Source organism: Odontesthes bonariensis, chromosome 5 (genome assembly GCF_027942865.1).
Source record: "Odontesthes bonariensis isolate fOdoBon6 chromosome 5, fOdoBon6.hap1, whole genome shotgun sequence".
In the NCBI taxonomy this organism is placed as follows: Eukaryota; Metazoa; Chordata; class Actinopteri; order Atheriniformes; family Atherinopsidae; genus Odontesthes; species Odontesthes bonariensis.
Window position 1 is genome coordinate 18,602,766 of NC_134510.1, and position 19,029 is coordinate 18,621,794.

The window sequence follows — 19,029 nt, forward strand, 5'->3', positions numbered from 1 at the left end:
GATATCTAACAATGTAACTGAACAATTACTAAAAAAAGCCTGGTGACGTGGTAAGATTATCAAAAGAAGCTTCATGACAGCATTTCTTACTTTCCATTCTTGTGTTGTCTGAAAAGCTTTGCTAAAGGGTCCTTTACATTAGACACTATGTTGGTAACTGTTCTTAAGATCTGGCATTGGCTACCTCACTCTTATTTGTTTAATGTAATAGTACGTAAAGACATCACTTTTTGGCTTGGGCTGACAAAAACAGACAAAATACCCAATAAACAGAGAAAAGGAGATGACAAGTTTCAGTTCCAGCTGATATTTATTTCCTTCCTTGAAAAAGTTCTGTACACAAGTTTGTATCAACAATCTGACAGGCAGTGAATGGACACAATTTAGCTGGCATGATTCACCCCCCTCCCTTTACTCCAAGTCTCAAAAAAAGGGTGGTTCCTTTGTTTATGGCATGATTAGAGACAATAAATGATAATTCTACACAGCATATTGCACAGGATGGATGAAAAATAAAGTTAATATATTTAAAAATGCTTTCATATATATATATAAAAAACAGTCCGAACTGACCACCTTAAATGTAAGTAAAGATGTGTAAAAGATAGCAGTTCTAGACAGTGCCTGTCCTCGATAGCAACAACGTACATAAACACACAATCTTTTTGCTTTATGGTACAGTCAAATATACAAAGATCAAGTTCACGTTTTATTGTTTTTCCTCATTTTTTTCCTTTTTTTTCTGAAAAACACAACAGCTAATAACCTGAATCTGAAATACAAATGCTATTCACCATGCCATAAAGATACTAAAACAATTATTAGCTAATAGTTAGCCGACAAGTAGAAAAGATTATATAGTCAAATACAATGAGAAACGCAGTACAAGCAGGTGTTGCGGAACTCAAGTCAGAAATTTGAATATGCTTGATGTTATCATCTTTGTTGCTTGGTTGCGATATTGATAGCCCGTTCAATCCAGTGGTTGATTGGCAAATGTGACATCGGTTCATGAAAACATCAAGAGACAAGTCAAATTTAAAGCTACAATCTCCTCATTGTTGTCACAGGCAAGTCATCTGACATGAAATGCAAAAGCAAGCGGCTGCTTGATATAGTAATGCTGTTAAACCCACATGGTCCACAGGAACAGCCTCCTAAAATAATGGTGTTCTGTGTCTTTAAGAAGCCTGCAGTCTGGCACTGTAAACGTTGAAGGGGCTAAAGAAGGGAGGCTGATACAAGACTGGTGCTGCTTTCAAGTGCTGTCGGGAAAAAATTGCAATTACGTCCTCGTGATTTGTAATATTTCACGCTTGTACTGCAGATGTTATAGAAATGGACATCAAAGTAGCCCTAACCGTATTTGCTGGTAAAAAGCTACAGTAAGTTTTCTTGTTAAGTGAGATTCAAGACGAATTTACACACCTGATTCATATTAGCTCCTCTCCTTCATCAAAAAGTGGCAAGGTGCCTTTGATCTTTAAAGCAAGAAAAAAAAGAAAGAAAGAAAGAAAATAAATCATACAATAGGCACCACAGTGTTGTAAGGTCTGTCCTGCTGTTTGTTCGTACAAAAGCATATCAACAGGCAACAGAGCCTCTGAAGTGACCGAGCTTACCATAAGCACTTGAAGGCAGCATGAAAACCAGCCTGCCTGGGTATTAAAAACAAGGAAATCCAATACAGCTGTATTAGTAGGCTACACACACCGATTGTTGACTCCCCCATTTTCCATATAGATTTGTACAAAAATACACTGAGAAAATAATCAAACTGTTTCCTCTCTTTTAAGTGTCCAAAAGTGTGTACATTTAAATATAAAAAAGAAATCAAAAAAGTTGTGTGTTTTTAAAACTCTAGCCCTTCGCCTGAGAAGGAAATGTGACAGACGCAGACATACCGACAAACAACGGTGTAAGAAATAAGAAGGACTAGATCATGTGTTCATGTTGTTTAAAAAAAAATGCTTGGCCCAGTATATAAATACAGCATCCCATATAAAATGGCATCTGAAAACATGTACAAAACAAAGCTCAGAGTGGTGAGGGGATAAAAAAAAAAGAAAGAAAAAGAAATCGGTGACGATGTCTCTATAGCTATCATCTGAAATGCAACAATGCGGGATTTTGGTCCTGAATCACAGAGAAAAAACGTGTATAAAGTTCAGCACAGAGTTGAAGTTGCGTTAGAATCCTGAAGTCTGAAAAATTACAACAGCTGGTGATTAGTTCAACGTCCTTTTTGTAACCCCCCCCCCCCCCCCCAAAAAAAAAAAAAAACTGAAGCGAGTGCCACCTATCCATTTAAATAACCCTAATACTAGTTTCCAAACCGCTCCAACAGTCTCACAGAAAAATCTCAGCACAAGATAGGAACAAAGGTAGGCTATCATGCTTGACATGTTTTTTTTGTTTTTTTGCTTTTGAGAAAATAGTCGACTTTTAGAAAACATCAACTCACCTCGGTTTAATTTAAAAAAAGAAAGAAAAAAAGCGTCTCGGTGACGCCACAATAAAAAAAATGTCGCACGGCAGTCCTATTCTGTACCTTTTTTTCTTTTTTTTTGTTGTTGTTAGTGGTGAAGTTCACTTGGCGATTGGTAAAAAGTTGTGAAATGTCCCTTTTTATAAAAAAAAAAAAAAAAACCGACATTGATTAGGTGAACGGCGGACCGCATAACGTGCAAATCAATCACAGTTAAGTTATTCAGTTCAAAACAGTCCAGGACTGAGCGTTTTTTTTTTACTGTGAGGAAACTCAGCCAGTCTCTCCTTTTCTCTCGTGTTTTGCACTCCCTCCACTTTCTGTGGTTGTACCAAGTCCCTCAGTCCACGCATCCGAAGAAAAGTCCACAAAGCAAGTTATTCGCTTCAAAGTTTAGCTTTCCAAGGATTTGCAGCTCTTGCCTTTACGGCCCCAGAAGGGACGCGGGGTGGTGGTGTGGTGGTGTTGGGGGGGGGGGGGGCAGATTCAGTGGGTTTTTACTTGTCTGGTGATACACAAACTATCGTGCCCACTGGTAACAGGGACCCCCTGTTTCTGTTGGTGCTCGTGTAGTTTCATTTTTGTTTCTCAGTACGTAAAAACCAGGTTGGAGATGGTGGACTCCAGCCAGTCCCCGGAGATCATCTCGCTGACTTCGGGTGTGCAGTAGTCGGGGAACTCGAAGTGGGACCCCCCGGAGATGGACTCGCCGTTCAAATCCCAGTCCCTGTCCAGCACCGAGGAGCCAAAGCTCCCCAGCGACATGCTATCGAAGCCAGGGCTCGGGTTGATGTCGAGCAAGTCGTCCTCAAACTCTTCGTCCTCCGAGGAAGACGAAGAGGACGACACGGAGGAGTGGGAGCCGGAGGGAGTGGGTGAGGAAGCCCGCCGACTGCTGTACGTGTGCCCGCTGTGGCGCTCCGAAGACTCGCCGAAGCTGCCGCCGCTGCCGGGGGAGTCGGCGCCCTCCTCTCTGCCGCTGGCCGCGTCGTCATACAGGCTGAGCGGGTCGCTGGAGTCCGCAGAGCTGCTGAGTGTGGGGCTGGCCGGGACCACGACTGAGGACGCGGGGCTGACGCTCAAGCTGGCCGCGCTGCTCCCAAACACGTACACTCGCTTGGGCTTCTTGCCTTCCGGTATCTGCTTAGCTGCTGAAGAGACAGACTTGGACTTGTAGAGAGAGTTATGATGGTGCTCTGCTGGGTGCTCAGAGGCAAACAGTGATGCTTTGGTGCTACTGCTGCTGCTCCCGAAAAGTGATTTGTGGGGTTTGCTGCTGCTGGGTGATTTGGATCCATTCTTCTTCGAAGTGGAGGACGCCTTAGTGCTGGTGTTGTTGGAGCTGCTGTTAAGTTTTTCTCCCCTCTCGCCGTTACTGCCAGGCTTAGATGCGCTCGATTTGACCTTCTTTCTTGGCCGGTACTTGTAGTCGGGATAGTCCGCCATGTGCTTGAGCCTGAGCCGCTCTGCCTCTCGGATGAACGGGATCTTGTCGCTGTCTCTTAGGAGCTTCCATCGCTTCCCCAGGCGCTTGGAGATCTCAGCATTGTGCATATCCGGAGACTGCTCCATGATCTTTCTCCTCTCTATCTGCGACCACACCATAAACGCGTTCATGGGTCTCTTGATGTGGCCGCTGGGAGTTTTGCACCACGCCGGGTTGTCTCCCAGCTTGTCGCCAGAGGTGGAGGAGGCTGTGGAGCCCGGGGAGAGAGGCGAGGCGGCCGGGTCTAGATCCATGCACGCCCCGGAGTCGGAGCCCGAGTCCCCGGTGAAAAAGGACAGCGCCTCAGCGGTGCTCTCTGTGTGGCTCATTTTCTGCACCATGCTGTCCAATTATACACACAGAGGGAGAGCGGGGTACTTGCTCTTTCTCTCCCTCTCTCCTTGGTCCTCTGAGTCACTTTAAAGCAAACTCAGCTCTTTTCTCCCACTCTGACAGTTTGAGCTGAGTACAAACAGCGCAAGCAATAACTCACTCCTGAGATGCGCAGGAAACTCGGCAGCACTTTCAGTCCAGTTGCCTAAAAAAAGGCCAGATGCATAAAAAGTTTTAATTTCCAGGTTCTGATGGGGTTAAAAAGAACACAGCACACTCTTTACTGTGCACCCTGTGGTCGGTGTCTCGCAGTCTTTTCCTTCTGTGTGAAAAAAAAAGAAAAATCAACTCAGCCGTGTGATCACTGAACATAGGCTACACAGCTGCAGAACGGTTACTGGGTGCCACACTGTGCGCTCAGGCACTTACAAAAGGCTCCCAAGTAGCTACAGTGTGTAAAGTGAGTGGCTCTCTCTGCATCTGCTCAGTCCCCTCTCCTACAGTCAAAAGCCTTGCATGCTGGGGTAGGAAAAAAAGACGCTAGAGCGAGTTACACTGCCCGCCTCCCATCTGTAAGTCTATAGTCGCTTCTCAAGCAACCCTTCAGAATCAGCCCCCCTTGCTTGCATTTATCCCTTCCCAATACAACGGCGATAAAAATCCACCAATCAAACGCTGTCGCTACCCTGCCTCTGCGCCAAAATCACGCCTCCTGGGCGCTGATTGGTCCTAAATGGAATCTAATAATAATCAGCGCGTGCAATGAGGAGCCTCGTGTCTGACCTCATTCCAGAATACAACAAGAAACTTAAATTTTTTTTAAAGAGACACTGGGTAATGTTATGAACCCCCCATTTCCACTCCCCTACGACAGCCCATGTGTCTACCATTAACATACAGGCTTGCTATATGGAAAGTCAATTATAGTTCTACTTTGCCTTATGGCATCTTGAACACTCTGCCTGAGACGGAAATATTGCTACCTTGTTATATCAGCCTCCCTCTCTTTCCATTTTTACAGTTAGGATGTTATGAACGGAGCGCGCGCATAATACTGAATAAACAAGACCCTGGAGCCAGCGTAATGCAGCTGATGTACTTATGTAGATGTTTACAGAACATTAGCGATACAGTGAATCCAATTGCAAACATAATAAATTATGTGCCACGTGTTTATTTTTATACATTCACTTATCATAAAATGACTACTCTTTTGATAGTCAAACATAACTGATAGTTCTTTTTTTTCGCCGGCTGTTTGCCAAGAGGTGGTCTCACACACGCACACACACACACACGCATAGGCCAAAGTCATGAGCGATCCACGTGTTGTAAAACAAGACAATGTTCAACAGTTGAGCCTCCCGCTTTGACTGCCACACAAACAAGGGAAATATCTCTTGGACACATCATAATCGTTAGGCTGGTGTGAGAGAAGACTTTATGCCAAGCTGTACATGATTTGCGCTCTCACCCCCCCTCCTCTCCCTCTCTTAGAGGCGGGGCTGGGCGGTCTTTTGTCACATTACACACACATCGAATCAACCCTTTCCAGCACACCAGGCAGAGAAAAAAGTGCGGAGTAAAGAAGCAGGCGACAAACTGCTTGTGAGAGTGCACACATCCGCACACTCCGGAGCTGACACCGGGTGCAGTTTTCTGTGAAGAGTGAAACAAGAGCAGGTAGAGAAAGACGCACGGCGCTGCGCTCTGAGCACCGTGAATCCCTTTTACGCACGAAGGAAACTGCGTCCAATTGACAATTAAGTTTAAAGTTGTGTACAAAAATACTTCATTGATGGGCAGCACTGAAAACAAAGACATTAACTCTATTAACCGTTTATTCTTCCTCCCCAATCTCACTGCTGACAACTCTGTATACCTAAATGAGTTGGGTCAAGTTTCAGTACCTTAACAATGTAATGCCCCCTACGAAATATTTTCTTATTAATCTATTATTACTTACTGATATACTTTTTGGACTATAGAGGTTTCAATTGTTGTTCAGTCAGCTTTAAATCTGTAGCCGTGTGGAGAAAAAAATAGAAGGGATGAAGGGAAGCGCACTGGAAGGTCTGAAAACACAATGCTGAGTTGGAGTGTCGCTAGATGGCGTCGCAGAGCCGGAGAGGAGGCAGCATGGCTTTGCTGCAGAGAACTTAAAGGGAGGGTAAAAGAGATGAGCCCCAGCATTCAGAACAAGTTAGCTGGGGTGAATTACATAATATCTCTGTGAGACAGGGAGGCATCTGAGCAATATTGTTGTGCAGAGCGAGTGCGCAAGTGTGCCAGAGTCACATACCAAAGTAAAGCAGGCTGTGAAATTAACAATAAAATTAAAGCAATTTGGTGTTAGTAATATCAGCTCAGATAGAAATTGGCCCCTATTTTAAGGATATCTGCTTTCAAGGGAGCACACACATTAAGAAATGCCACCAAAATATGGAGTGAACAGGAAATGAATTAAAGAACCGTGTCTGTGTGCGTAGCAAAAATTCACTTTGAGAGAGGGTCAGATGTTATGTATCTCAGTGAGAGGAGAGTCAGTGGTGACTTGGACCACAAACAGGGGAATTAGTAAGAAAGTATAGTCACCAACATAACTGGACACTTTTAACTGGGTAAAATTATATACAATATGGCCTCATATCTACAGTGCATCCAAGTAAAGCAGTGGGTAATTGGGCTCCAATTTCTGTGTTCATGGAGCAGAACTGCAATGGAAATAAGACTGTTGACTCATGAACTCACACTGCGCTACAATGCCATTTTAATAAGGACATGCAAGGAAACATAGCACCCAAGAGCCTTTTTATAGAAGCTATTTTGCTTTGGTAGAGGACTTCAATAAAGAGTTCTATAGGATGTGCAACTGTACAAATTAAAAGTCATAAGACATCCCAGTGGGAATGTGTAATGTTGTCCTTCGTTCCTCCAACAAACACTTGGAAAGTCAGTGCACCTGGAAGGACAGCTGCGAGGCCTGTCTAGCAAAAAACTCATGCAGTTCCTCCAGCAGGTGTCTTCTATTCTATTCTATTCTATTCTAATCTATTCTATTCTAAATCCCAAAGATAAATACAACCTTTCACCTAGTTTTGGCCTTATAGTTAACTTGAATACACAATTCTGTCTCTTGGCAGACTTCTCTATCTTCCTCTACATCTCCCCCCCTCTCCCCATCCCTTTCTCTTATTGGGTGTGCACATTAGAATGCCACACACACACACACACAACCTGAAAGGATAAATAGTGCATTCAAACTTTCCTCTCGCTTTCTCCGTCTCACTCTTTTACTACCATTGTTCCAGGGAGGTGCAGCTGCCACGCGAGTTGGAGTGGGTCGCGTGCCAACCCTAATCTCAACAGGTGTTCTTTTTGTCCCCCCCCCCCCCCCCCCTCCACACACACACCAACCACAAACTTTCTCTGCCTTGCCTTCAATCTTTCTCTTCTCTTCACTCTTTTTTTTATCAACTCCCCCTTTACTTTGTTCATTCTCTTGCTCCAAAATGAAAAGATATCAACTCTTTTAGGATGGTAAAAAGTGTAAGAAGTGCAAAAAAAGTCAGTTGGCTTATCAACAAACCGTATACATGTTGCCACATTATATACACTACATGTTTGTCACACAACTTTGTGGGCTACAGATAAATGAATATAAGATATCATGATTTAAAAAACTTAATTCAAGTATAATATAAAGATGGTACGAGATCTATGATGACAAAAGACAGGCAAAAAGCACTCTAAAGTGAAGTCTTCCTCATGTGCACAGTGAACATTGCTGTGGTTTGACAGGGAGTCAAACTCTTGATATGTGGCTTTTATTGAAGTATAAGGAATTTCTGTCTTCAGACCTTTTATCTAGGTCTTCCTCCTTCTCTCCTCTCCGTCACTATCTTTCATCTTCTCTCGCTTCTCCTCTTCTGCTCTCTGCATCTCAGCTCTCTCCCCCACTCTCCGCTCAGTTTAGCTCAGTTTGCTTTATTGGCATGAAACTTAGAGGAGGAATGCTGCCAATTCACCCCCCATCTCTCTTTCTTTTCTCTCCTCATCTCCTTCCTCAGAAAAATCCAATCTGAGGTCATCTGTTATTCAGAACACTGACACCATATGGTCAGCCACCCACTCAGAGTACATCTAGTGAGTTTAAAAAATCTTCCCATATTAATATATTAATGGAGTTGTATACTGACCAGCTGCCACAAACACTGCTTAGAATGTAGTTTGTTTGAACTTTGAATCATAACAAGAGCTGATCCGTTACAAACTTCTTTTTATATATGCAACTGTGATGCAAAAGGGACGCAACTTGTTCAAATTAATTTATACAAACAAATGTTTGAGTCCAGACCTAAGTAAACTATTTAAAAATAGAATCAGATAATGAACAGGAACAGTGCTGTCAACAGCCTTAACAATTATGAGTCTCCTCTAACACATTTTGTTGTTCATCCCAGCCACAGGTTGACCTTTATTGCAGTCAATATGCACTGCTTCGGGCTCCACATTAGTAAGATCCTCCAAATAGAAATAGAGTAGGAGCATTGAGAATGCAGAGAGCTGGCTGTTGAAAATAAAACGTCTTATAGGGGTGTCACTGATGTAAAAGAGAGAAAAACATTTACGGTTGTCAAGACTTTAATAATTTTGTGTCCCCGTGCCTCTGAGGAATGTCACCAGCCTTAATGGTGCCGTCTGCAACTTATTTTTAGTCATGTTAGCTTGAACTGTCATGTGATTCTGGAAGTAGAATATTAAATAGGCTGTTTAGGGAAAATCCCGAATTCTGTAGCTCCCTCTAAAGCCTGTAAACGTGCTTGCAAAAATCGAGCGCTCCCGGCTGTTTTTAACCAATCACGTTAGGGGGGAGGAATCGCTGCCTGTCAATCACAGCTTGTGCACACGCTGCTATCGAGCCCGCCCCCCTCCCCCCATTTACGCGCACGAAAGTTCTCCCGGTCAAAGACCAGATTTATATCGGCTTCTTAGAAAAAATGGCGCAGCAGCCGAAAAACCCAAATCTTCCCATTCCACCTTTGCCAACTACTGCCTACCAGTGTTGCCATAGTTACTTTGAAACAGTAATCCGACTACTGACTACTGATTTCTTCTTTAAAAAGTAACTTAGTTAAGTTACTGACTACTTGCTTTCAAAAGTAACTAAGTTAGATTACTTTTAGTTACTTTCAGCAGAGGCTGATCCCCCGCCCCTATAACATGAAAATGACTACCAGTTCTGCCAATACTCACTTTATTGACATGCATTTTAACCGGAACATCAAAAATGACACTGGCATTTGCAAACTTTTTCTTGAAATAGGCTTACACGTTTTTTAAATAAAAAATAAAAAGACAGTCTTTCTTGACTTTACTTAAAATATAAAAAAAACCTCTTACGTAAAAAAGTAATACATAATACCTATATTGAACATCCCTTGAACCTGTAGTTGTCTAACATTAGAGCAGCAAGAAGTGGTTTTATGAAACAAAAATCAAAATACTCTTTCTTCACTTCATTTAACTGAAATACTCATTACAAATTAAATGTTTTTTTGACTTCATTAAATCTAACTTAAATACTTCTTATAAAAAATAAAGCAGCGTTTCTTGACTCAATTTAACATAAACACTTCTTTAAAAAAAAATACAATAGACGTTCTTGACTCCATGCATTTAACTCTGATTGCATCTATCTATGAATTACGGTAACACTTAAGTTATATTGAACATGTAGTTGTCCCGCATTAGAGCAGCAAGGAGTGGTTTTACAAAACATCAGTCATTCACTCGCAGCGATGCAGACAAACGGACGGTCATAACACGTTACCTGCTGATAATTATGGGCCCAAGCCAGTATGACAGTCTAGTTTTTGACCGAAAAATGTCACGTTTATCCACTCGTTGACCAATAAAAGTTTAAACAAACCTGATTGATCGTCAGACCCGTCGCTTTGCAGAAATGTTTGTGTGCTAGTCGCCTACAACTGCAGCTGTTACTGGATTACCCAAAGCTACACCTGACGAAGTATACATAGATAAACACCCGTACACTCATTCAGATGTCATAGAAGATGTAATACAGTACAAAGACGTTAACAGGTCATCTTTGAGTCATCAATTGCGACCAGGTAAGATAAACAGCTAGCTAGCCCTCTCCATAGCACTGCCTGAAACGTAGGTTGTTATAAAGTTAGCACGAATAGCTAAACCTATCAACTATCGTCTGTGACAGGCACTGATGAAAACTGTGGTTTAGATTGGTGTACTTATTTAAAATGATTAGGGAAAGTGAGTAAAATGTAACACATGATATCGCTGGTGTTTAACATTTTAGTGGGACAGATCAGTTTTACTGGGTAGGTAGATGTAAAATAACGAGTGACTTCAGACGAACCCCGCTCCCGTCGCGGACACTGATATAAGAAAACGAAATTATCCCAAATTATTTCAATACAAATGTATGGTTGTAATAATCGTGAATATATGTTGAAAAAAGCCAAATATATGTTCCCCTGAAATGCAGAAATAGTAACGCACGATGTTTTAGATAAGTAACTTCAATCGGACTACTAGTTTTGAAATAGTAGTTGCGTTAGACTACTCGTTACTGAGAAAAGTAGTCCGACTACAGTAACGCGTTACTAATTAACGCGTTACCGGCATCACTGCTGCCTACACATCCAAAATTTCGGAGAAGAGGAAAAAAGAAGCGGAAAAGGACGTTCGAAGAAAAGAAATTGACCGAGCGAGGAATAAAACTCGGGTCAACATTGGAGTAGCATTTGAGAGGTGGAGAGAACTACGGGACCTCAAAGGCTTCAAGTTAGATGCAGACTTGGCCATATTTCTTCTCGACAGGTAATTACAGCTGTTATATGAATCTCTTTCTTGTTTTATGGTAGACAACGGTTACTCTCGGTCTAGTTATGTTGAGCTCCTGTTGAGCTATCGTGAGTGTGCCCCCAGCTTGTGTGCGCGCAAACTGGTGTGAACTCACGTGCACAACCTCGTCCACAGAGGGGGAGGGTTTTGGGGGGCGGTTTGGAGCTTGGTAGAGGTTGGGGGAGGGACCTGAAAGTTGTTTCAGTTCAAATTTTCCGACTTTAGACTTTTGAATTTTGAAAACCGACGGCAGCTTTAAACGTTTTACTTTAATGTCCACATAAACATGGTAATCTGCGTAGTTAATTTTGCAAAAGTTGAGCGTTTGCTTCGCATTTCAATTAAGAAAGTTGAAATGTAGCACAGAGTGGTGTGTTAGAGATCTTAAGAGTTCATTATGCATTGATTTGAACATTGGTTTTGTAGCTTGGTAACAACTTTGTTGATGAGTAGGCAGGAAACACAGGTGAACTGTCTCAGTAGACAACATGGATAGGAATTCAAGGCCAGCAGTTCAACATCTGTGGCGCAGAGACGCTTCTTCTGAGTGGCATGTCCAGGGTTACATCATCTGTTGTTAAGCACTGTAATCCCTCCTCCTTCACTGTTGTTACCTCAATGTCTGCAGTCTCTGTCTGTCCAAATAGTCTTACAGCTGAGTTGAGGTGTTCCTGCAGCCATGTCTTGGTGAAAAAAAAAATTCCAATTCTGATATTCCTATCAGAACCTATGCATGGTTGTTTGTCTCTGTTGGTCTTGTGTTGGACTGGTGACCAGGCCAGTGCTAGTTGGATGGATGGATGGATGATATGACTGCTGCATTCTCAATCACACTCCGAGCTCATCCATTTAATCCACCAGGGATAATCACATTTCCCATTATTATCGAGGGAAGTCATGGTTTAAACTTCCTCCTCTTTCTTCCTGCACAGCATCCTCAACATGCGCTCTTCACCTCATCTGGATTGGGATCTTATTCCAGCCATTACTTGAACATTGGAAAACTCAATTGGCTGCATGACATATAAACAATTTCCCATTGCTGTGATTATGTCTCATAACAGATGTTGTGAAATGTTAGAATTATTAGCAGAACTTATCCAAGCAGTGCAGCTTCCAAACCAATGTAGAAAAATGTTTAGAAAGTCTGTATTTTCAAATAAGAAACTGTAACAAGGTACAAGGAAAGATACTGTATGTCATGAGCAGCTGCAGGGTAGGTCAAGACTTCAGCTAAATAGAGGATCCGATGGGATGAATGACACTGACAATTGATAGATAGACCTGCTTCATTCACGAGGAGTAAAAAGATTTTATTAATGAAATGAAAAGGCGCGCTGCACATGCCGTTGCATCTAGTCTTAATGGGCCATGGATAAGGATGGGTTAGAGCTTGTGGTGAGAAACTTAAGTTTGTATGCTGTCTTCATGGCCTTACTTTCTTTGAATTAAAGAGGTTTTTGTTGAATTTATGAACAAAACAAAAATGGCATTTTTTTTTAGTTTCACAGAGGCCTATTTTGATGCAAAATAGGTAAAAACTGATCAGTGAATATCACTCAAGGGTACAACACACAGTATGAATGGGTCTTTGGTTTGCCCCCTGCTGCTCCTCTTCATTAGCTATGGTAAGCAGTGAATCACCAAAGCTTCAGCTGGAAACACTAAACCTATTGAAAAGACGATAGGCCCATGGCATGTATCATTAAACTCATACAACACTGAATACAATGAAGCTCTTTGATTTATTATATTGTTACTGTCAACAAAGTCAGAGTCTTTTACCACCCCGTAACAGACAGATGGCTAGTTACTGTATATATAAAATGTATTTATTTAGTCATATTTCGAAAGAGTTGTTTGAACAGGTGTTTTTAGGCACATATGCAGACAAAGATCCAGACATAAACACATACACACACACACACACACACACACACACACACACACACACACACACACACACAAACACACATCTTCAGCAGCAAAGTGTTATCTTATCCAGAAAGAGCAGCTGCAAAGTATGACCCTAGCTTAGCTGTTAATGATTAGTGATGTGTGATTGGGAGTGTGTATGTGTCTATGTGTGTGTGTATGTACTTATTTTAACCCCACAATCTCTCCTTTTCTCAACTGACGGGAGCTCATTATTAGTGGTCTAGCTTTGATTTGTGAAGTTCAGCAGGGTGAATTTGAACATCTGTCGCATTTCAAGGTTGTTTCTGTAGGGGAGAGCAAACACCGGCAGTGTCAGACTACCAGGGTAGTGATTAAATGGAATAAACACAGACACACACTCAGCAAGTAAATGTGTTACAAACCCTAAGGTATATGTGAATCTCACAAACATTGCGGTATCTTGTCACTTGATTACACCCGCTTTGAGAGAATATCAGCAGAGGCAGTGTGGAATATTTGACAACAGAGTTTCCTCATGTGTGGGTCCGTATATTTCACATATAACATACTGTATATAGTTGATTAGTTTTAATTTATTGTAGCCTAAAAATAGGTTGCATAGCAACCCTACCAGCTTCAGAAATAAGCATCTTAAAAATAATCAGTTTGTCCTTTGATAAGAAAGAAAGAACCATGGTGGCATGCAAATATTTTTGTCTTGGACTTACACTATGTCATCAACAGATACACTATATTGCCAAATGAATTCACTCACCCATTCAAACTATTAAATTTAGGTGTTCCAATCACTTCCAAGGCCACAGATGTATAAATGCAAGCACCACGGCATGCAGACTGTTTCTACAAACATTTGTGAAAGAATGGGTAGCAGCAGCTCAGTGAACTCCAGCGTGGTACCGTGATAGGATGCCACCTCTGCAACAAGTCCAGTTGTGAAATTTCCTCGCTTCTAAACATTCCACAGTCAACTGTCAGTGGTATTATAACAAAGTGGAAGCGATTGAGAATGACATGCAACTCAGCCACAAAGTGGTAGGTCATGTAAAATGACAGCGGGGTCAGCGGATGCTGAGGCGCACAGTGCGCAGAGGTCGCCAACTTTCTGCAGAGTCGATCGCTACAGACTCCAAACTTAATGTGGCCTTCAGATTAGCTCAAGAACAGTGCGTAGACAGCTTCATGGAATAGGTTTCCATGGCAGAGCAGCTGCATCCAAGCCATACATCACCAAGTATAATGCAAAGCGTCGGATGCAGTGGTGTAAAGCACGCCGCCACTGGACTCTAGAGCAGTGGAGACGCGTTCTCTTGAGTGACAAATCACGCTGCTCCATCTGTTAATCTGATGGATGAGTCTGGGTTTGGCGGCTGCCAGGAGAACGTTACCTGTCAGACTACATTGTGCCAAGTGTAAAGTTTGGTGGAGGGGGGATTATGGTGTGGGGTTGTTTTTCAGGAGCTGGGCTTAGCCCCTTAGTTCCAGTGAAAGGAACTCTGAATGCTTCAGCATACCAAGAGATTTTGGACAATTTCATGCTCCCAACTTTGTGGAAACAGTTAAGGGGATGGCCCCTTCCTATTCCAACATGACTGATGCACCAGTGCACAAAGCAAGGTCCATAAAGACATGGATGAGCGAGTCTGGTTTGGAAGAACTTGACTGGCCTGCACACAGTCCTGACCTCAACCCGATAGAAAACCTTTGGGATGAATTAGAGCGCAGACTCCAAACCAGGCCTTCTTGTCCAACATCAGTGTCTGATCTCTCAAATGCGCTTCTGGAAGAATTGTCAAACATTCCCATAAACACACTCTTAAACCTTGTGCAAGGCTTGCCCAGTAGAGTATAAGCTGTTATAGCTGGGTTAGTTCATATGTGTGTAAAGGCAGATGAGCGAATACTTTTGTCTATATAGTGTATTTCCTGTTATGTGAGCTTGATTGTGTAAGCATTCAGCACTGTAATTCATACTGGTGGAAGTTTCAGCACAATTACCTGTAACTGCATTACTGTAAAGTAATGTACAGCATGTAAAACTGAAATTATCATATTTTCTTTAGATGCTGGGAAAGTCACATAGAGCAATAATAAACAATGACAAAAAAAACAAAAAAAACTCTTGTCGTCACTCTGGGATTCATATTAACATAAGTACACTCAGGTAGATATGAAGTTTGTCATCTGACCTTCATGTGCAAAGTCCCACAGTGTGTGACACCATTTTACAGTAGGTCACTTTCATCTTCTGTGTGAGCCTTATGTGTCAGTTCACACGATGTGAATCTCTGCACATAGCCTCGAATATACATATACATGACTTCATCTGCACATCAACACGGTCTCGCAAGTGTGTGTGATGAGACATGTCCCTCTGTGTGTGTATGCGTGTGTCTCAGAGGTGACCAGTTGTCATTGAGCTTTGACAGAAAGCAGGTATCAGGCAGACATGGTGTCACCTTGTCACCTCCAACCTTTTGTATGTGATGCATGTGCGTGTGTGGTATGACTCTCTCGAGATCCCTGCTAACCAGCCCCAGGCAGACTGCATGGATGACACGCACTGAAAGGTCCCAGGAGTGAATCTCAGGTGATGAGGCAGCAGCTTGTGTGTGTGGTTCACATCACTTGAGAGTGACTACCACACACACACACACAGATGTACACAGATAGGACCGGTTCTGACACACGGATAAGTTGAGCTCCGCTCTTTCAGGAGCTTGGTGGTGCAGTCAGTCAATATTAGGGTCAAAAGAAGAGAAGGGAGAACTAAAGAAGAGAGGAGAGAAAGAAAGAAATTAACAAGCAAGCAAACCAACAAGTGTTTAAGGTAGTCAGAAGTTATACAAAGTTGAGAGGAATCATAAGTTTAAGAGCTCAACTCTCTCTAAAATAGGCACTGGAGAAATTAAATTTGCAGTCTTGAGGAATTTGATATATTAGCTGTCAACTCATCACTCCAAAGATTAGAATCCAGCTACTTTAATTTAATTAAAACACCAATTCAATTATGAAGACCTAAGCAAATTAGTAAGTGAATTAACTCAGAAACAGCATCTCATTTAGGATGACGGGTCAGCTCAAATTTCTCAAACGAGTTCAGTCGCCAAAGGTTGTTGTCAGCAACTCTGAGAATTGCCTTTAACAGATTCCCTTTAAGAAACGTGTGTTGCCAATTACCATGACACCCAATTGTGAGAGATGAATACAGAAGAAAAAATAATATTTTGAGAATACAGGCCGAGTGCTGGATGTTTTCAGTTCCTCTAATTTGCAATATGCGAAACTGGCGATATATAATAAAGGGTTACCACATAAATATAAAAATCAACACCTATAGTCAACATGGAGAGCTTAAATGACTTCATTAGAAGACAAAAACTTCATATTGCGGTTTCTAAACAAGCAGGCTATTTCTCTGTGTGTTTTTAACTTTTACATTTTGTGTTACTGAGCAGCTGTATGCTATTAGAGAACGTTATGATTAAAAATAGTCGTAAAATGTGGCATTGTAATTAGTTTTTTCTCTTCAGAAAGATAAATTTGGGTTTCTGTAACATCGGTGGATATGATTTCTATTTTCCATATCCCGTCATCTTTGAAACATACTGGATGTAATCTATGCTTCAGCAAAGTGACAAAGTGCTTTCTCACCAATTACTGACTGCTATTTCCCTCTTCACACCTGGCAGGGGGAGGATGTGCCTGACTGTGTTAGAGAGAGATGAAAAGGGGAAAGGAGAAAAAATGGGTGTTGAGAGCCAAACAGGTAGATTAAGTCAGAGAGAGGTTTTCACTTGTGTTTACATTTCTTCAGCTGTCATCAGGTGAGTGGCATACCGTTGTGGCTGCTGCTAGATCACACCAATGCCTCATGTTATTTTCTTTTTTATTCTAAAGGACTATTTTGCTTCATTGCATGACTTTTTTAAATCTGAATGAAAATATCAAGATTTTACTTGACTCCACAATGACTCAACATTAATCAAGAAGATTTTCTATAAAAACTTCTGTGGTCATTTAGCTCCCTAAAATAGCACTGTGTGGAATATATTCCACACATTAATTTTATTCATTTTTACATGAAAGAGTTATTAATATTAACACACACACCCCCAAATTTAAATCTACAAAGATCACTTGATAGCCTGATTTTGCACTTGAAAGCTGGTAGATTAAAGGGATAGTTTGCCTCTTTTGACATGAAGCTGTATGACATCCCATACTAGCAATATCATTTATTAAATTTGACTTACTCCCCGCTGCGTCCTGTGAGCCGAGTTCCGGCCCCGTTTTGGCGTTGACAAAGGTGGTCCGGCTAGTTGGCTGGGGCTTAAAAAATAAAGCGTTTTGCTTCTCAAAACAATATGCGTTCAAAAGAGTAATACATTTGCATCACAAAATCGTTGTCCAGGAAAAAGTCAGACCTCAAAATCGCTTGGCGCTATTTTCTCTCTACCTTCGTATCACTACGGGCTGTGTAGACCGTGCAGACCAAAGTGCAGACCGAGCACTTCCCTGCTTCCGACCAGTAAACACCTTAACAGGCGCGGCTATCGGCAGGTGGCTGAATGCATTGATATGAAGGTAGAAAGAAAATAGCGCCAAGCGATTGTGAGGTCTGACTTTTTCTGGATGAACGATTTTGTAATGCAAATGTATTACTCTTTTAAACACATTATTTTGAGAAGCAAAACGCTTTATTTTTTAAGCCCCACCAAACTAGCCGGACTACCTTCGTCAACGCCAAAACGAGGCCGGAATTCGGCTCACAGGATGCAGTAGGGGGTAAGAAAATTTAATAAATGATATTGCTAATATGGGAAGTCATACAGCTTCATGTCAAAAGAGGCGAATTATCCCTTTAAGACTGTAGATCCTGCACTGAGTAAGTGTACGATTTACATACCAATGCCAGAATGCAGCATCAGAATGGGCCTGCACATGAAAAACTTTTTAGAGCCTAGATAAAAGCACAGCGATAACATGACAGATCTGTAGACTCACCTGGTGAGTCATCATGGGGAATCTGTGCATGCTAAAGTAATCTGTACAAGCAAGAACAAGAAAGCACAAGATAAAGACAACGATCCTGAAGACTTTCTCTGACTACAATCTTGCCACAACTTGGAAAGATCAAAGGTGATTACAACATCTATGGCAGAATATTTTGCTTAAGATTCACAATCTAATAATGTGGTTTATAGTGATGAGATTTATGGCATGTACATACATCTAGAGCCAAGATAAATGATACCAAGAAAGATTCTCACTGACATGTGTGCCAGATCTGTTTCTAGAAGTAAAGAATGAAGTCACAGAGGAACTATCAAATGTATTCTTTCCTGTGCCATGAAGTAACAGAAATACTTTTTATTTCATTTCATTGAATACATCTGTTTGAAGGTAGCTGACCAATATTACATTTACAGAAATGGTTTGTTTTCAACTACAATGGAAGATGAATATCTACATCGAGCAAATGTTACAAACTGTAATTTGAATCGTACCAAATCATTCCATAAAAAAATGCATGTAATGTATCCTGAATCAGATCATACTCCATGTAACTAGATATATATTAAATAAACTTATTTTAAGAGAGAAATACACACCCCTGTGTACATTATGCCAAGATCCGAGAAGCCTGAGGTTCTTTAGAAAAACTCCTACCTCCAATACTAAAATATAATGACATTCAGCTCTTCAAGTTTTACAGATGACGAAGATGACTAATATAAAATTGAATTGCACACTGTACTGTCCCAAGACATATTCTTTTAAATAAATCACAACATCAGCCAACAAAAGTCAGTGACCGGCCATGCATACAGCCAGTGGATGACTTTGCCTATCAAGTGGCTGCAGGTACCTTCTTTCCATCACATCAATGGTCCATCGAATGAAGACATTAATC

At 41.6% G+C, this 19,029-nt stretch overlaps 1 protein-coding gene across 1 annotated transcript; it reads right to left on the bottom strand.

The window, feature by feature from the left end:
* Nucleotides 1-291: 291 nt before the first annotated feature.
* sox4b (SRY-box transcription factor 4b) lies at nucleotides 292-4,925 on the bottom strand. Its single transcript, XM_075465107.1, has one exon. The coding sequence runs from the start codon at nucleotides 4,313-4,315 to the stop codon at nucleotides 3,077-3,079; it is 1,239 nt and encodes a 412-aa protein (XP_075321222.1). The 5' UTR covers nucleotides 4,316-4,925; the 3' UTR covers nucleotides 292-3,076.
* Between the last annotated feature and the right edge of the window lie 14,104 nt (nucleotides 4,926-19,029).

Bases quoted from the DNA above. Each gene is read 5' to 3' on its own strand.
- sox4b (XM_075465107.1), bottom strand. From the start codon at position 4,315: ATGGTGCAGAAAATGAGCCACACAGAGAGCACCGCTGAGGCGCTGTCC.